The sequence below is a fragment of the Phascolarctos cinereus genome, unplaced genomic scaffold (genome assembly GCF_003287225.1).
Source record: "Phascolarctos cinereus isolate Bilbo 61053 unplaced genomic scaffold, phaCin_HiC Scaffold_726;HRSCAF=1367, whole genome shotgun sequence".
NCBI lineage: Eukaryota > Metazoa > Chordata > Mammalia > Diprotodontia > Phascolarctidae > Phascolarctos > Phascolarctos cinereus.
This window is the reverse complement of record NW_027556098.1, coordinates 407843297-407860268: the sequence shown is the minus strand read 5'-3', so window position 1 is coordinate 407860268 and position 16972 is coordinate 407843297. Positions and strand designations below refer to the sequence as shown.

Here is a 16972-nt window from a genome sequence, read left to right as displayed (position 1 = left end):
GTCTTGGGAGCGGGTCATTAACATTTATTTCCAAATCATCCCAAAGCACCTTTTGAAGTTCTGCTGATCTGGAATTGTGGAAGTCTGGAATTTGTCTGCGATTTACATATCACAGAACCAAGAACCTTGACAGTAGCTAAGAGGCTTCTGCTGATTCGGCATGTGTTACCAGGATGGGACTTTGGGTAACATCTGATGTAATTGTAAATTCCCACTCCTTTGATCTTTGGGACGGTTTGCATATGACTTCTAGGGTCCCCTTGGCAATCTTGTTTCCTGCGATTACCCCTTTTTTCCTAGCCATTTATAAACTTAGTTACTATACTGACTGGAAGCGGCAGGGGGGAGTGAGTGGTCAGGGGACCACAACCAGACACAATTTTTACACAACAAAGTACATAACAACTACAAAGATGTAAATGGGGAGAGCCAAAACTTTGAAACTGGACACCCAGTATTTATAGTTACCAAGCCTGGTCCTGAAGGGGAGAGGAGAAAATGCATGTGCCCCTCCCTTCTCCACAGAGGTGGGGGGCTGTGGGCATGGAATATTGCATACACTCAGACTCAGGGGACACATTAGTCTCGCTAAAGCTGCGTTTTTGTTGTTCTTGTGTTTGCAAGGCCTTCTTAATTTTTTGGTTGCAAGAGATGGCTGGCTGTCTGGGTGGGGGAGAGGAGAAATTTAGAAAAATTTAGAAATAAAATATTTAGATAAATTATAAATAATTTAGATAAAGACATTTTAAAAGTATTTCGAAATAAAGGTGATGGCAAAACAAATTTTTTTTTAAGATTAAAGGATGTTGAAAGAATTGAGCTACACAAAACACATCTCCCGCTTCCTCTTTCTGGAGATAGCCTGGAGACAGCAAACATCGGAGCCCAAACTCTTGTCTTCTCTGTCCAAAGGTCCCCAGCACAGGTTGTGGGTTGGAGTCTCCTCTCTGATCTCCTCTCTCAGAGCTGGCTCTGAACTTCCTTCCCTGGGGGCAGGGAAGACTAGAAATGCCATCACATTTCTTCTCACACTCACACACTGAAAGGGGGAGAGACAGAAGCCACGCACCCCAAGCTGAGAGTCTTGGTAGGCTAACTCCTCTGGGGAACACTGCTCAGGGGATGTTCCCAGGGATAAAAGATTCCGGCTTGTCCAGTCCCCCTGCCCAGAGTCTGGGTGGACTGGTGGTAGTAGGGGTACCTTTCAAGGCTCCTCTTGGGGATCTCCCAGGGATACTTAGAGCCCCCAGCCCTGAGGCCAGCTGCCTAGATCAGCACCCACCTGAGCTCTGGTTATGCCCCTAACTTGCTGTGTGTCTGTGGGCAAGAAGAGTCTTTTCTCACTGGGGCTCCTTCTCCTGGTACAGTGGAGGGCTTGCCTTAATGATCCCTCAGGCCTTTCTCAGTTCTGTCCCTAGTTATCTGCGGCATCAGCTTCCAAGGAAGGATTCCCCCATTCCAATTCGAGCTCCCACCTGCTCCCTGAGGCCCCAGATTCTGGCATTATGATGCCATCTTTCTGGCTCAGGACTCAAAGAAGAATGTCTTGGAAACAGAGCCCTGCACTCAGCCCCTGTCCTCTGTGATCCTTAATCATAAGAAGTGAGACACCAAGCAGGTCAGCCCAGGGAGGAGACAGCAGAAGCGATGAAGATAAAAGGGGGGCATTGGAGACCTAGAGACTAGCCTCATAATCTGGGGGCCAGAAAATAACCAGAGCAAGAACCATAACTCCCACTGCAACCTTCCCCCAACACACACACACATACACACATGCAATATGCACACAAACATGCATGTGCATGCATACACACTCATGCACACACCCATATGGGTCCGTGTTGCCTTTTCTCCCTCTGAAGGACTGGCTATACTCCTGGGGAAATGGGGAAGAGGACCCCCCCCTCCAGACGCTCCCTATCCACTGCTTATTCTGAGAGACACCTGAGAAGGGAGATAGAGACGCACAGGGCCACAGTCTGAGAGCTGGAAGGGGCTTTAGAGGACATTTTAGTCCAATCCCTTCACTCTGCAGATGAGGAAACAGGCTCAGAGAAGGAAGGGGCTTGGCCAAGGTCTCCTGTCTAGTAAGTAGAAAGCCTGGGTTCGAGCCAGAGTCCTCTAACCCCCAATCCAGAGTGCTTTCCAGTGCTCCAGTAGGGTTATGTCTTGGCAGAGCTATTCTGGACTGGCTCCGAGCCCTGCTCTGGCTTTAGGCAACCCACCTGGACGAGTTGGAACTAAGAAAGAAGCTGGAGTGAGTTCCCATAGACCTGTGGGTCCTTTCCCCGCCTGGTGCTGGGCTGAGGGTGGGGAGATGGCAGGGAAGGCTTCCCAGAGAAAGGGCCTTGAAGACCAGGTATTGTGACGGGTCTCAGATCGGAGGAAAGGAAACATGCTGAGCCAGTGTGTGAAGGAGGAAAACAAGAAAGCAGATGCCGGGAGGGCAGGGACCCCACAGAGAGCGTCTTGTTACAAATAATGTATCTTCTTAGCTACATACCAGCCTCTTATCCCACACAAACAATGCATCTTGTTTCATAGAATGTATCTTATTATGCACAAGCTTTGTCGGGTTTTATGTGTACATGATACACAATGTCTTGTCCCACGCCCCAGGTCCCAGCCTTCCTGGACAGACAATGGATAAAGGAGGAGAGGAGGAAGGGAGGGATTGGGGGGTCTGAAGACTGGGGTATGTTAAGGGTGGGGAGGGAGAAGAAGGTTCTCCCCTCAAGGCAGATGAGCTGGTAACCCTGACCTGTTTCATCTCTAACCCATCCTTTCATCCATCTCAAGGTCCCTCCCATCATTCTGTGAGATAGTAGATTTAAGAGCTGAAAGGAACCCTCGAGGTCATCTAGTCCAACCATACCTCATTTTGCAGAGGAGGAAACTGAGACTCAGAAAGTCGAAGTTAAATGTCCCAGGTCCCACAAACAATGAGTAGCTGAGGTGGGGTTTTTGAGCCCTAACCTCCATGACACACAGTCTTTCTGGATATCCCACCAAGTTCTTACACACAACATGCTCCCAAACTGGAGAACTTCCAATTCACCAAGACCTTCAGATCTTTTTCAGATAAGCTTCTGTCTATTCCTGCCTAGCCATCTTGTACTTACAGAGATGATTTTTCTAGCCTAAGCCTAAGCCTTCTTTCCTGATTAAATTCCATTTACCCATTTCTGGCTGATGCTGTGATCTGTGATTTCTGGCTGAGATCTTTTTGAATCCAGACTCTGTCATCCTGTGAGTGTCAACTATTCCTTCCAGCTTTGTATCATCTGGAAATGTGGTAAGCATGTCATCTATGACTTTATCCAAGACACTGCTAAAAAATATTTAATAGAACAGGTCCAAGCACAGATCCCTAGGGGACTCCACTGACTACCTCTTTCTAAGTTGACATCAAGACACTAAACCATTTATTAATGCCTTTTGGGTCCAGCCATTCAACCAGGCCTGAATTCACCTGGTTGTACTGCAGTCTAACCCACACTTTCCATCTTCCCCACATGAATAGTGTGTGGTCTCCTTTATTTTCAATGTTTTTCCCTTTGAATGTTTCTCCCCCAGGGGTCTGGAACAATTCAGAGGCAAGCTGGCAGAGCAAATTCCAAGATTCTAGTGCAGGAAAGGACCTGTCTCTGGTCTATCCTCTCTCTTCTTCTAATGTGGACCTCTGGAAGGGGACTCCGCAATGCCAGGGGCAGCATCAGCGAGAGTGTGGCCACGGATGCAGGAAGCATCAGAATAGACCCCATGCCATGACTCGATTGAACCAGCTGCTCTGAATCGGCTCATTGGTCAGGCAAGAAGACTTCCACCAGCCCCATTACTTTAACCCACGAGCTTGGTACGTGGGAGTAAATATCCCTGTCCAATCTGCATTGTGTATGTTCAGGAAATCGTCCTGTCCTCCCTGAGACCCTGGGAGCCAGTGGGTGCGATGGAGAAGAGAGTTAATATGAATCGTTGCATTTTATTTCATATACAGTGAAGCTATGTGATGGTAAGGCACTGAATGTCCGAAGTTCTGGGTGCTGAGGGAAGAGATTTGAACCTGAGGAAGTGAACTACCCCTGAGGGGTGGGGACATGCACCAAAAATACAATGCTTATTAAATACCACACTTTATTGTATTAAATACAGTTTTTATTTAATATTTGATCAGTTCATCCTAGGCTGTATGAGGCGGGGTGGGGGAGTGTTCCTGGTGAAAAGAAAACACATGCTCTTGGCTTCTCAGTACCATCTGTACTACTTGGGTGGTCAGTGCGTCCCAGCAGAAAATGATCTTCTCTTGAGCAACCTCCAAGTGTGATCCAGGGAATGGAGCTCTGACTTTGCAGTCAGAACAGCTAAGCTTGAATCCCACCCTTGACACCTACTTTAGACCAGCCACTTCCTTCTCAGTTTTCATATCCTCATCTGTAAAATGAATATAATAGCAACCCTTACCTCCTAGAGTTGTTGTTAAATGAGATTGAAATGAGATAATACATGTAAAGGATATTGTTGATCCGAAATCACTCTGGTTAATATGATCACAGCCGGCATCAACACTAGTCCCCGTAGTGAGTGTGTGTGTGTGTGTGTGTGTGTGTGTGACTCCTGGTGTGGTGAGGCTTATGAGACAGAAACACAGGTTGCTGAGGAGAGTGAGGAACTCAGGGTGGAGAAAAGATTGTGGGCTATACAGGGACTGCACCGGGGGTTTTGTTGTTATAAGGAACTTACAGGTCGGATGGAGAGATAGATGGCCAATGAACAGGCAGTAAGACATAGACTAGATGCATGGCTGGCTGGATAGATGGTGCGTTTATTATGCACTTCAGCTGCAGCAAGCCCTGTACTAAGAGCTGTCAAAGTAAAGACAAGCAAGCAAATAAGGGAGCCTGAATTCCAGTGGTGCCACAGAAAGAAAACGGGGGCAGGGGGTGTCACAGCAAAGACGTGGAGATGGCTTTGAAGTGAGGTGAAGGCCTGGATTCTGGCAAGATAAGGTAAAAGCTCACAGCTCAGAGGCCCACAGAGGGCTGTGTGGGAAGTAAAAGAGGTAAATTCCTTATTCCTGTGTAAGGAACTCATCAATCAGTGAGTCAATGAGGATTCTTTAAGCACTTTAGCTCCGTTCTCAGTGAAAAGTAAAAACAGTCCCTGTCCTCAAGGAGCTTACATTCTAATCGAAGAAATAAATATGAAAATGATTGAGATAAACTTGGAGGAGAAGGCTCCAGCGGCTGGGGTGGGGATGGGGAGAGAGGACTAAAAGGGGGGGTGTAAATCCAAGCTGTCAACAATTGTATGAAAAAAATGCTTTTAATTTAGACTAGAAATGACTAGAAAAACGCACATTGAAGCAACCCTGACATGCTACCTTATACTTCTCAGGGCAGGCTGGAAAAGATGACAGATGTGGGAGGGGCTATGGGAGACTAGGAACTTCTCTGTTGGTAGAACTGTGAGTTGGACCAGGCATTCTGGAAAGTAATTTGGAACCATGGCCCCCAAGTTACCAAAAGGTGTATATACCCTTTCACTCAGCTATAGTGTATGTATATATGTGTGTGTGTATATATATATATATATATATATATATATATATATATGTGTGTGTGTGTGTGTGTGTGTGTGTTATATAGTATATAACATATGCATTATAGAATATAATATATATACATTCTAGCATATGTACAATATATAGTGTTTATATGTGTATGTGTGTATATGTAGGGTGTGTGTGTGCATGTATGTGTTTGTGCATACATGCATGTACACACACACACACACACGCACATATAAAACCATTCCCCAAAGAAATCAGAGAAAGAGGGAAAGGATTTTTATGTACCAAAATATTTATAGCAGCTCCTTTTGTGGTAGCCAAAAATTGGAAACAAATTTTGATATATTTATGTAATGGAAAATTATTGTGTCACAAGAAAAGATGAAGTGGATCATTTTCTGAGGAAACTGGAAAGACTGGAATGTCTTGATGCAAAGGGAGCAGATCCAGGAAGTTGACATAAACAATAAATAACATTGCAGAGGAAAAGGATGCTGAAGAACTTGAGAACTCTGAGCAAACAGTGATAACTCTTGAGTACAAAAGACTGAAAATGGACCCCCTGAACAGAAAGGTGGTGAACTTAAAAATGCAAAAAGAAACGCTTGTTTTTAGACATGGCCAATGCAGGACGTTTTTCTTTCTTTCTTCCTTTTTTTTTTTTGAATTTACACATCTATATATTAAAGGCTTTATTTGGTGTTAGTTTTAATTTGCTCAATGGGAAGGAAGTTGTAACAGAGACATTAAAAAAAATTAAGTGGAATTTCAGCTAAGTCTTGAAAGAAGTTAACAGAGGTAAGGAGAGAGACAAAGACAGAAACGGAGAGACAGACACAGACACAGATAGACACACAGCATCTCAGGTGGAGGGGACAGCCAGTTCAGAAGTGGAAGAATTGAGAGATTAAATGACTTGTACAGGGAAATGTAAGGAGAATGTGTGTCTGAGCTGGGCCTTGAACTTCCTGGACAGCTCTCCAGGTGCTAGGGCCTCACCCCTACCCCCCCACCCACCACCCCATGCTATATATACTGAACTGCTTAGGGAGAAGCAGGAGTGACTGGGGGTTCATGGGTAATAGCACTAAGGATGTGAATAGGATGGGAGGGGGCTTTAAAGGAAGAGAGGGGGACACTAGGCCGGTGGTATCAGAGGGAGGGAGTGGCAAAGCCAAGAGGGTGACAACTCCTCCTCTAGGCCCAGGGTGCCAGGGGCTGAGAGCAGCAGCAGTCAGCCTGGGAGCAGAGGCCAAGAGGTGTGGTGTGTTCAGGAGAAAGCTGGATGGCAGTGAGCCTCAGGACATGGAAGGAATGTACAGAAAGAAGTCTAGAAAGACTGTTAATAGATAAGGATCCCCCCTTCTTTGCAGAAGTGGGGGACCATGAATAGCGAATATAATACTTCTTATATATGTTGGTTAGTTTTATAGGACTTTTGCATTCTTTCTTCCACTTCAAAAAAATATTATAAGGAATAATGAAACTGGGAGGGTATAAGAGAAATGTAGGTGACCTAAAAACAAAAGATAGCAATAAAATGTATTTAAGGACAACAAAATCCCCATAGAACAGGATCCCAGACGGCACAGCAGAGAGAGAACATGGAGGACACTGATTAGGAAGAGCTGGGGTGAATGTGGCGAGGGTGGGGCTCTCCCGCCCTCGTCCCCCCACAAGCGACCTCTGAACCCTGCGACGATCTCGTCTTCAGTTCAGGCTATGCTGGGGGCGCCCAGTGAAAAGGAATCTGTCCCCAGTAGAAGAGCCTGTGAGCCCCTCCCGAGGTGAGGAGGCAGACGAAGGTGCTGGATAGTGTGGTGGAGGGCCCTCCGTTGGAATGGGGCTCAGCGCTCATTTTCCCGCCACGCGCGCTCCGGGGGGGGGGCTGGGGGAGGTCAGGTTCAAAGTCCCAGGCGCTCGTCCCAGCCTCCTGCCCCCTGGCTCCCCCAGGGTCCACAGACTCACGAGATGATGCATGCAGCGGGTGAGGGTGGCCGCGCTGGCCCTAGACTACCCATAAAACCCCAAGACTGGGTAGGGCAGAGACGCAGTGGCAGAGTGGGGGCTGGGCATCCATTTCCCGCCGCCGGCTGGAGTGGGCCGGGGAGATTTGGGACCCGCCCACCTGAGTTGGGAGGATCGGCCCGGGCGGCGGGCCTGAGGAGCATTGGAGAAAGGGGGGCTGTTCCAGAGGCTGCCCGAACGTCTCATTCGCACTCCAGAATGTCCAGAGGGCCTGGTCACGCCATGTTCCATGCCAGACCGCCGGGCCACTGAGGGCATTGCCACACTTCGTTTCCACACCAGAACGTGAGCCGTGGAGGAGTCCTGAGACTCTGCTTCCCCACTGTTTCCCACGGGAAACTTGGCCTGTCTGTCTCTATCCAAACTAGGGAAACCCCCATTCTACATACACACCCCCTCCTCCTCCCTCTGGCTGGGCATCAGCAGATGCACAGCCGGCCACCCTGACCAGCCACCCACCACCACCACCTTGTGCCAGGGCCCCTGGGGGTGGGGGTGGGGGTGGGGGAACAGTGCCATCCAGTCCTGCTCCAGTCAGCTCTAGAGGGTGACCTGGGCCAAAAGCAGAGCAGGAGCGATGGAGGCTAGCTAGCTAGCTCTGTGGGAGCGAAGGACAGGCACGTTGAGAAACCCTAATGGCCTCAGGGTCCTCTCTCCCAACCCAGGAATGTGTGGGGGCAGAAGCTCGAGGTGACCTGGGCAAAATGACCTAGTCTTCTCTCCTTGCCGCCAGCTGCCCGCACCGGGATCTTGCAATGTAGCCTCATCCTCCCCAGGGATTCAGGTGTGGAAAGGTGGTCTCTCTCCTAGGTGATTATTTCTCGCATATGCACAAATTCCCCTCCCATATACCCCTTTTCCTTGCCTTCTCTGGAAATATTAGTGAAAATTAGGTACTCTTTTAGGGCCAACAGAGCTTGGCCCTGCCCCTGCCTCTCCCCCTCCCTCTCCTCCCTGCCCCCAGCAGGGTTCCGGGAGCATCCAGGGCTCAGAGTGTCTGAAAAGGAGTACAGGAGACCACGAGAGGAATTCCGCTTGGAGCTGCAAGACTATAGAACTGTTTGCTTATTCAGCCCTCTTCGCACTCATCGAGCCCCCTTTCCCAGTTAGCGCAGGCAGGCTGGACCTTCCTCTCCTGCTGCTGCTCCTTCCCGGTATACCACATACCCTCTATCCCAAGCCCGGCAAGGCTTAGAAGAGCTGATGCACGGTGGAGTAAGCGAGAACCAGGGAATCAATGGGCAGAATGACTGCGACCCATAATGGAAAGAATGAAAACAAGCAGAATGAAGTGCTGAGTGGTATGGTGGACAGAGCTCTAGCTAGAGTCAGAGGCCCTGGGTTCAAATTCCGCCCACGCCTTCCAAATTTGGCCTCAGACACTTACTAGTCGGGTGACTGCGGGCAAGTCACCTCACTCTGCCTCAGTTTCCTCATCTGTAAAACAAAGGAGTTGGACTAGAAGCCCTCTGAAGTCCCTTTCAGCTCTAACAGCCTGTCCAGGAGCCTGTGAATTCCCAGCCCTGCATGGAGAAAGAGGGGCATAGGAAGGAGGGAAGGCCTGGAAGGGAGGGAAGAGTGTTGTGCATTGGACACAGGGCAGACTTAGACCTCAGTCCGACCCCCCTGCCCTACACCTGCTAGTTGTATGACCCTGGAAAGTCACTCTTTGAACCTCAGTTTCCTCAGCTGTAAAATGGGGCTAATAATAGGGCCTACCTCAGCAGGCCATTGTGAGGATTATATGAGATAATGTATAAGGGCTTTGGAAACCTTACCGAGCTGTAGAAATGTCAGTGCTCATTATTTTTCTGGAGTCCCTAGCTTCTCACAGTCGGGTTTCCTCCCTCCCTTCCCCCATTTTTATTAGCGTCTTTCTCCCAGGGGCGGAAAGGGGAGTGTCTGCGGCAGGAGTGGAATGGGGGAGAGACTCACCCAGGCTGCTATAAGCAGAGAGAGGGAGGCCTGGAAGAAGGGGCGCATTGATCCCCACCCCCCCACCCCCATCCCTCGGTGGAAAGAAAGACACGAGAAACATGAGCAGGGCTGGGAGGGGGGCAAAGACTTTATTAGGTTTCGAACCCTCCTTCTCCCAACCCGGCCCCGCGTCACAAGTAAAAACCCCAGCCCCGGTCCTGCCCCTGGCCCTGCCCCGACGGCCCCCACGGGTCCTGTCTCCGAAGTTCAGAAGATCAACACGCTCTGTAGCTGCACGTCGCCCCCGACCTCCAGGACCCGGACCAGCTGCAGAGGCAGGCGGTGCGTGAAGCGGTGAAATACAGCGTCTCCCGCCACGGCCTGAGGGATGGACACAGGCAGAAACGCGACTCGGCTGGGCCCCGAGCTCCAGGAGGCCCTGCCGGGCCCTCTCTGGCACCCTCTGTCCCGAGTCCCCAGCCCCTAAGACCTGGGCTCTTCCGAGCAGAGACATGTCAGGGGAAGGGGACACATCTGTGACCGCCGTCAGACCCTTCCTGACGCCCTCCTCTTCCTTATACCCGCCGTCCGAAGTCCTTTGGTCCCTTGCCATCCCTCTCCCTGTCTCAGAGCCCTCTGTTTGCTGTGCTGAGTTCAGGGATGGAGCCTTTCCCCACAGACACCTCAGAATCTTCTCATTCCTCCCTCCTGCCCTAGGAGGAGGGGCGTCCCTGGAGACGCCCCAGGGACACCTTCCCTTCGGCCATGAGGACTGAGCAGGGGAGTGGGTCCCAGGAGCCACCCCCCACCCCGGCCCCAGTCCTGTCTGTCCCTAGTCCCTGGGCTGATCCCCTGGACTCAGCCCCAAGCCCAGCCCCGCTCTGCCTCGGCCCGTACCTTGTAGGAGTCGTCGGCCACTATGAGGAGCAGGTCGAAAGGCTGGCCTTGCTGGAAGGGAATGCTGGGGCTCCGTTCCTCCCGACCCCATGCTCCTTCCTGGTAGGTGTTGAACACCATCTCCGCCGAGTCCAGGCGCGGGTTGCAGTGGAGGGCTGTGTCTGCCCCCGAGTGTTCGGAGCACAGGAGGTTCACGTAGAAGCTGGGGCCACACAAGGAGGATGGGAGTCAGCAGCAGCAGCGGGGTGGGCGTGAGGCCATGTGGGTCGTGGGCTTTAGGGGACCAGGGATGGCTATGGCAGGAGATGGGGGTAGGGCTTCATTGCCAGGATGGGGATTGGGAGGCCAGGACCCCCAGACACTGGCCTAGGGGTCTCAGAGATCCAGATTGTGGATGGGAGAGCTAGGGAAGGTCGGCATCGTTGATGCGCTGAGACCTCAGGGGATGGGGCTCAATAAGGGGGCTAAGGAATGGGGGTTGGACCAAGATCCCCAAATAAAAAATCCCCAGGAACCTCAAATACTGAAATGAGGGCCTTGTTTAGGGAGCTGTTTAACTAAGAATCCCTAACACAATGAAGGAATGATATGGAGTCTAGGGTTTCAAGGGTCAAGGTAGGAGATGGGTTAGGGCTTAGGGAGCCCTGGGCTCAGAGAGCTGACAGGCCTAAACCTTGAAACATAGAACTTCCGAGCCTTCCTAGACTTGGAAGCCGTAGGTAGAAATTCTGGGGCAATGGTGGGAATCCAGATCCCCAAACATATACCCAAGTTCCCCATAAGACCCCAGACACACCTGGTTGGGGTCCCCATCCACGGAACTATATCTTCAGACACCCCTGGGGGACCCTGAAACTGCCCTTAGGAATTATCACAGGATGAATGGCCCAGATACCAGCCAAGGAAAGAGACTCTGAAATCTAGCCCCAGCCAACCAGGACACACTGGCCCTAGGCCCTCTTGTACATGCACAGGGACCCCAGACTCACCGCTTTGCATTGGCTGGCACAGTACCCCTAATACGGATCACGGACCCAGGCCGGAGCCCATCTTGGAGTACAGCCTTGTGAGGGACAGCCTGTGGGACACAGGCAGGGAGAGATGAGCTAGAAACTCAGCTTCAGGACAGAGACAGTGAGAAATCTCTGGCAAGGACACACTGAGACCCAAGGGAGAATAGAGACAGAAAGAGACACTGAGAGACGTTGAGGAAAGACACCTAGACATGAGACAAAGCAGCCAGGGAGAACCAGTGACCAGCGAAGAGCACAGGCTGAGGTGGACAGGACAGACATGCAGATGGACAGAGTTGGAAGCAGCCCCTTCCCCCCTTCCAGCCATCTTTTCCCAGGACAGACACTCACGTAGTTTGCCATGATGTAGCCTGCACGGGTGTTATATGGTGGTGGGAGGCGGGTGCCAGCTGGGACAAGTCTTATAAACCATGGAGGGGATGGGGAGGGCCCTGACTCACCCACCCCCGCCTACCCCGGGGGGCTCAATGACTCACTCACAGCCCAGCGAAGGAGGGGAGAATAGACAGGGCAGGGAGTGATCCCCCAGATAACAGCTCCCCAACTCCACCCTGCCTGGGTGGACCGAGCACAGCTAGGTCTACAGAATAGGAGGGGTGGGGTGTAACCAGTCCCCAGAATCCCATTTCCAATTGGGTACCACAGCCTTCCCTTAACAAATATACATCTCAATTAGGAGATGTGGGGAGGGGCTCACAAACATCCTATACCTCAAAGGAGGGAGCTAGAAGGTGCTTTGAGATTCCCCAGAAAACAATAGACAGTTTGGGGAGACTGAGGCAACTCATACACACTCACATCCATCCACACACATCTGCCAGCTGACGCAGAGCCCCTGCTGTGCTGGGCTGGGACTGGAGAGACAGAGACAAATACCTGGTCTGGTTGCTGGTACACTGTCCCTCCCCACCCATCCCAGTCTCTGAACCCTCAGGCCCTCCTACTGAGGAAAGGGACCCTTTAGTGTTTGCAAGTCAGGATACTAGTGGAAAGTGGGGATGTATTAACTAAGGGTAGTTTGAGGTTGCATAGGGGTCTTAACCTCCGTTCTAGAATTAATCCCAGATCCTTCTGGTGTCTTAAGTGCTTAGGGATCCTCAGAATCAATTGGAGTAGGGAGAGGGAGGAGAATAAGCAGAAACCAGATCTGGAAAGGACCTCACGGGGCTTCTCCTCTCTGATAACCAGCCTCCTATTAAAAACCTCCAGGGAAGGGGCAGCCGGGAACCCACCACTCCCCAGCCGCACCCTGGGGGCCTCTCCACAGAGCTGGTATCCTCCTCTTCCAACTTCCCCCTACTGCTCCCAGTTTTGTCCTCAGGAACCCAGCAGGAGGAGAATTCTTTTGCATTAATCTCTGTTCTATTTGAGAACTCATTGAATTAGTAGCTGCACATATTCTAAAACAAAGCAATAGATCTGTGATCTCATCACCGTGGATGTTCCCTGAAATGGTGCAGATTGAGACCTTGTCCACCCCCTGTGCTTCCTGCATGGCGTTGGTCCATGCCCTCCCATAAGCTGCCCTTCTTGGAATCCTCCCAGCCTCTCTGGGCACTCACAGACTACATTTGCCAACTATCAGTTATCCGTATAACTAGTCTTTTTCAATCATACATTTCTTTTAAAAATCATTCTTTAAATCTTATTTTTAATTAATAGTAATTGATCTCTCCTTCCCCTCCCTCAACCATTGAAAAAGAAGAAAACAAACAAACCAACCTTGTAACAAATATACATAGTCAAGCAAAGCAAAACAAATTCACACTTAAGCCATTGCCAAAAATGTGTGTCTCATTTTGCATCCTGGGTTCTCCGCCTCCCTGTCAGCAAGTGGGAAGCACGCTTCATTATGGGTCCTCAGGAGCCATGATTGGTTACCGAAATGTTCACACTTCTTAAATCTTCAAAGTAGTTTGACTTTACAATGTTATTCTTGTTGTAGGAATTGTTTTCCTGCTTCTTCTGCTCACTTCGCTTATGTATCAGTTCATCTAAATCTTCCCAGGTTTCTCTGAAATCATCTCTTCTATTATTTCTTATGGCATGAGAGTTATTTGTTCAAACTGTTCCAGGTTTCCTGGTTCCCTGGTTCCCTTCTAATTATAGCTGACTTGGCACAAACTTTTTAAATGTATGTAATAGAAGTTGACCATTTCACCTCCTATGAACCTCTCTATCTCTTCCTGTCTGGACACACATTCTTCCTCTATCTGTAGATCTGATAGATATTTTCTTCCATGTTCCTCTAATTTGTTTATGATATCCCCCTTTATTTCTAAATTACGTACACTGGAGCTCATCTTGGTGTATTGTTGGTCTAAGTCTCGTTTCTGCCAGACTACTTTTCAGTTTTCTGAACAGTTTTTTTTTTCAAAATAGTGAATTCTTGCCCTAATTACTGGGTTCATGCTCCTGTATGTTGCGCACCTGAGCTGTTCCACTGATCAACCTTTCTATTTCTTACCCAGCAGCAGATTTTTTTGATGATGACAGCTTAGTGGTATAGTTTGAGATCTGATACTGCTAGTTTCCCTCTCTTCCAATTTTTTTCATTTATTCCCTTGATATTCTTGACTTTTTGTTTTCCAGATGAATTTTGTCATGATTTTTTTCTAGCTCTATAAAAATTATTTGGCAGTTTGATTGGTATGGCATTGAATAAGTAAATTAACTTAGATATTGTTTTAATTTTATTACATTGCCTATCCCTATCTGAGCAATTAAAATTTCTCAAATTATTTAGATCTTTGTGTAAAGAATGTTTATATAGTTCCTGTGTGTGTCTTGGCTGGTGAACTCTTAAGATTTCTTTGCATTTTCTGTTTGGATTTAAAAACTCTTCATGACCTGGTTCCCTCCTACCTTTCCAGTCTTCTTGTACCTTATTTCCTCTATACACTCTGCAAATTAGCAACACCGGCTTTCTTACTGTTCTTCACAGACAACACTGCATCTCCCAACTCTGGAGAATTTTCATTGGCTATTCCTTCCTGGAACTCTGCCTTCTCATCATTGACTCCCGACTTCCCTGACTTCCTCCAAGTCGCATCAAAAGTCCTGGCTCCTGCAAATATTATTTCCTGCTCATCCTTAGTACTAGTGTCTTCCTCCCAAGACAGATCTCCAATTTATCCAGGATATATCTTGGTGCTTAATAAATGCTTTGATTGATTGGTTGACATCACTCCAGGCACAATTGACGACTAGTTTTACTGAACAACTTTCTTCTTCTTTTTTTTAAGATCTGTCCTTTAGAGTAGCTCCCTAGGTAGGGGAAAGCGACTGATACATTCAGAAATGAAATCGATGTAAAGACAAAAAATTGCAATGCAAATAAGATTAGAAAAGAGTAAACAAGACAACATTGTGAAAATTGGTCAAGAATCTGAGAAAGACTGGGTCCTCATGACTGTCACTAATCTGTAGGAAAGTTTTCCATTTTATGGAAATACACACCAATATATATATGATCAATAAACTTGATTTGTACTGGGGAAGGAGAATCTGAGTAATTTCCCTGCTCAGTTTCAATTAAACCTCCTCTGTTCTTGTTCAGTTTGATGTCCATTTGCAGTGCCCAAACTCTGTAGTGGTCCATCCAACTGCTATTTGTCTGGGTGGCCTTTACTTCTCTAAACTTCAAGTTTCCTTGTCTCTAATATGAGAGAATTGAACTGGAAAACCTCTGAAGTCCTTTCTTGCTCTAATTCTGAATATCATAATCTTCATCCACTTAGTTTGTGCTGTATGGATGGTTAGGCCAAACTCTTTTGAGCGATTATCATTTGAGAGGTTGAGCAGTGTTCTGGGGCTTGATGCAATCAACCCCAAATCATCTGCATACAGATGAAATCTGGAAGATTTCCCCATTGGTAGGGAATCCCTCTTTGACTCTGCTTCTGTGCTGGGCGTCTTACATGACAGTGGTGAACTAATTCCTTTGGTATGTGTAGGTCTCCCTGTTTTATGCCTCACTTGGTAATAATAATCAAATGGGAGCAACTAGGTGGTGAAGTGGATAGAGTGCTGGCCCTGGGTCAGGAGGACCTGAGTTCAAATCCAGCCTTAGACATTTACTGTCTGTGTGACCCTGGACAAGTCACTTAGCCCCAATTGTCTCAAAAAAGATAGTAACGATCAAAGGGTCAGTCAACAAGGTTAACTCTGCTGCTGTAATTTTCAAGGAACCTTTTATGATTTTGATATACACATAAGTAACTCTTACTCAGTGTTCTGGGCCTGAGTGAGAGGTAGAGTTGCTGAGAGCTAAAGAGAAGTAAGATGCTGGTTTTGGGGCTTCCAGCCTCAAGAGAGAAGACATGTCATTACAGAACCCTTGACTGGAGAGAAAGACTTTGAGAAGAAGCCATCTTCTGAGAGGAAGCAGCTCTTCCATTATGTGATGGAACATGATTGGGACTATAAGAACTGATGAAGGGCATGGTTTCAGAGAAGCCTGGGAAGAATGAACTGATGAAGGGAGCAGACACAGCAGGACATTTCCTACAGTGACATCACCTCCAAGATCTACCATAGCTCCAGAGGACTCATGATGAAACATGAAACCTATCTCCTGACAGAAGGTGACGGACTCATTGGATATGATGAAATGGATCCATCCCACCTGCAGATCATATATTTGGGCCATTAAGGGACGTTAGAAGCCATTGAATCCACCGTGTACCCAGATTTAAATCAGATTCAGCTACTTATGATGTGTCTGACTTTAGCCAAGTCACTCTCCTATGGGTCTGTTTCTTGAATGGTGTAGCACACAGAGTCGGACTAGATTATTAGCCGAAGTGGGCAGAAAGTGGCTTGTGAAACTCCAAAGTGCCTGCCCCCAAACCGGATTATGTAGTTGAGACATATTTAGCAAAATAAATAAAGCTACAATACAACATAGATAATGTTCATTTGTGGGTTCCTAAGTCAATACACAGCAGGTCAAACATTTATTTCTATTTCAGCTTGACACCACTGACCTAGGTGATCTCATAGCGTCATTCCCAGACTTCTCCATTATGTTCCCCAAGCCTTCTCTTCTTTGGAGTAAAAAGCCCCAATTCTTTCCCTTTGGTCTCTAGGAGAGAAGCCAGGCCTGTTTGCCTTCTATGGCTCTCCACAATCGGTTCCTAATTTGCCTTTTAAAAAAAAAAAAACCTCAGTTCCAGAGCTGACTCCTAGCCTGTTCCTAATCCCTTGAAATTGCATTGTCTACATTTTGTACTTAGCTTCTGATGGATGTACTTTTTCTCCAGCACAGTAGTAACTTGTTGAAGTCAGGAATGATCTCACTTTTGTCTTTGTTTACCCTGAGACAAAATCTGTGAGACCCAGGAAGCTGCTAGAGTCTGGACTGTCTTGAGCGTGTTCTGGGGCAGGAAGCCTGGAGACAGAATGAAGAGGCCTGGAATTTGTGCTCTGCAGCTCAAGACTGGCTAGTTTTTTGGTGGCTCGGAAGCTGGCCTCACATGCTTGCCAGCTGTGTGAACTAGGACAAGTCACTTAACCTATGTTTGTC

General features: G+C 48.2%; 1 protein-coding gene across 1 annotated transcript; it reads right to left on the bottom strand.

Moving 5' to 3' along the window:
- Positions 1-9781: 9781 nt before the first annotated feature.
- LGALS7 (galectin 7) lies at positions 9782-11787 on the bottom strand. The gene is made up of 4 exons (XM_020972375.2): positions 11776-11787; positions 11401-11489; positions 10412-10613; positions 9782-9895 (listed from the first exon to the last, which is right to left on the bottom strand). The coding sequence occupies exons 1-4, from the start codon at positions 11785-11787 to the stop codon at positions 9782-9784; spliced, it is 417 nt and encodes a 138-aa protein (XP_020828034.1).
- Between the last annotated feature and the right edge of the window lie 5185 nt (positions 11788-16972).

Excerpts from the sequence above, each read along its gene's own strand:
- LGALS7 (XM_020972375.2), bottom strand. Across the intron at positions 10,614-11,400 it reads GTGCCAGCCAATGCAAAGCG|CTTCTACGTGAACCTCCTGT; the intron begins GTGAGTCTGGGG and ends GTGTGGCCCCAG. Across the intron at positions 9,896-10,411 it reads TGGCCGACGACTCCTACAAG|GCCGTGGCGGGAGACGCTGT; the intron begins GTACGGGCCGAG and ends TCCATCCCTCAG.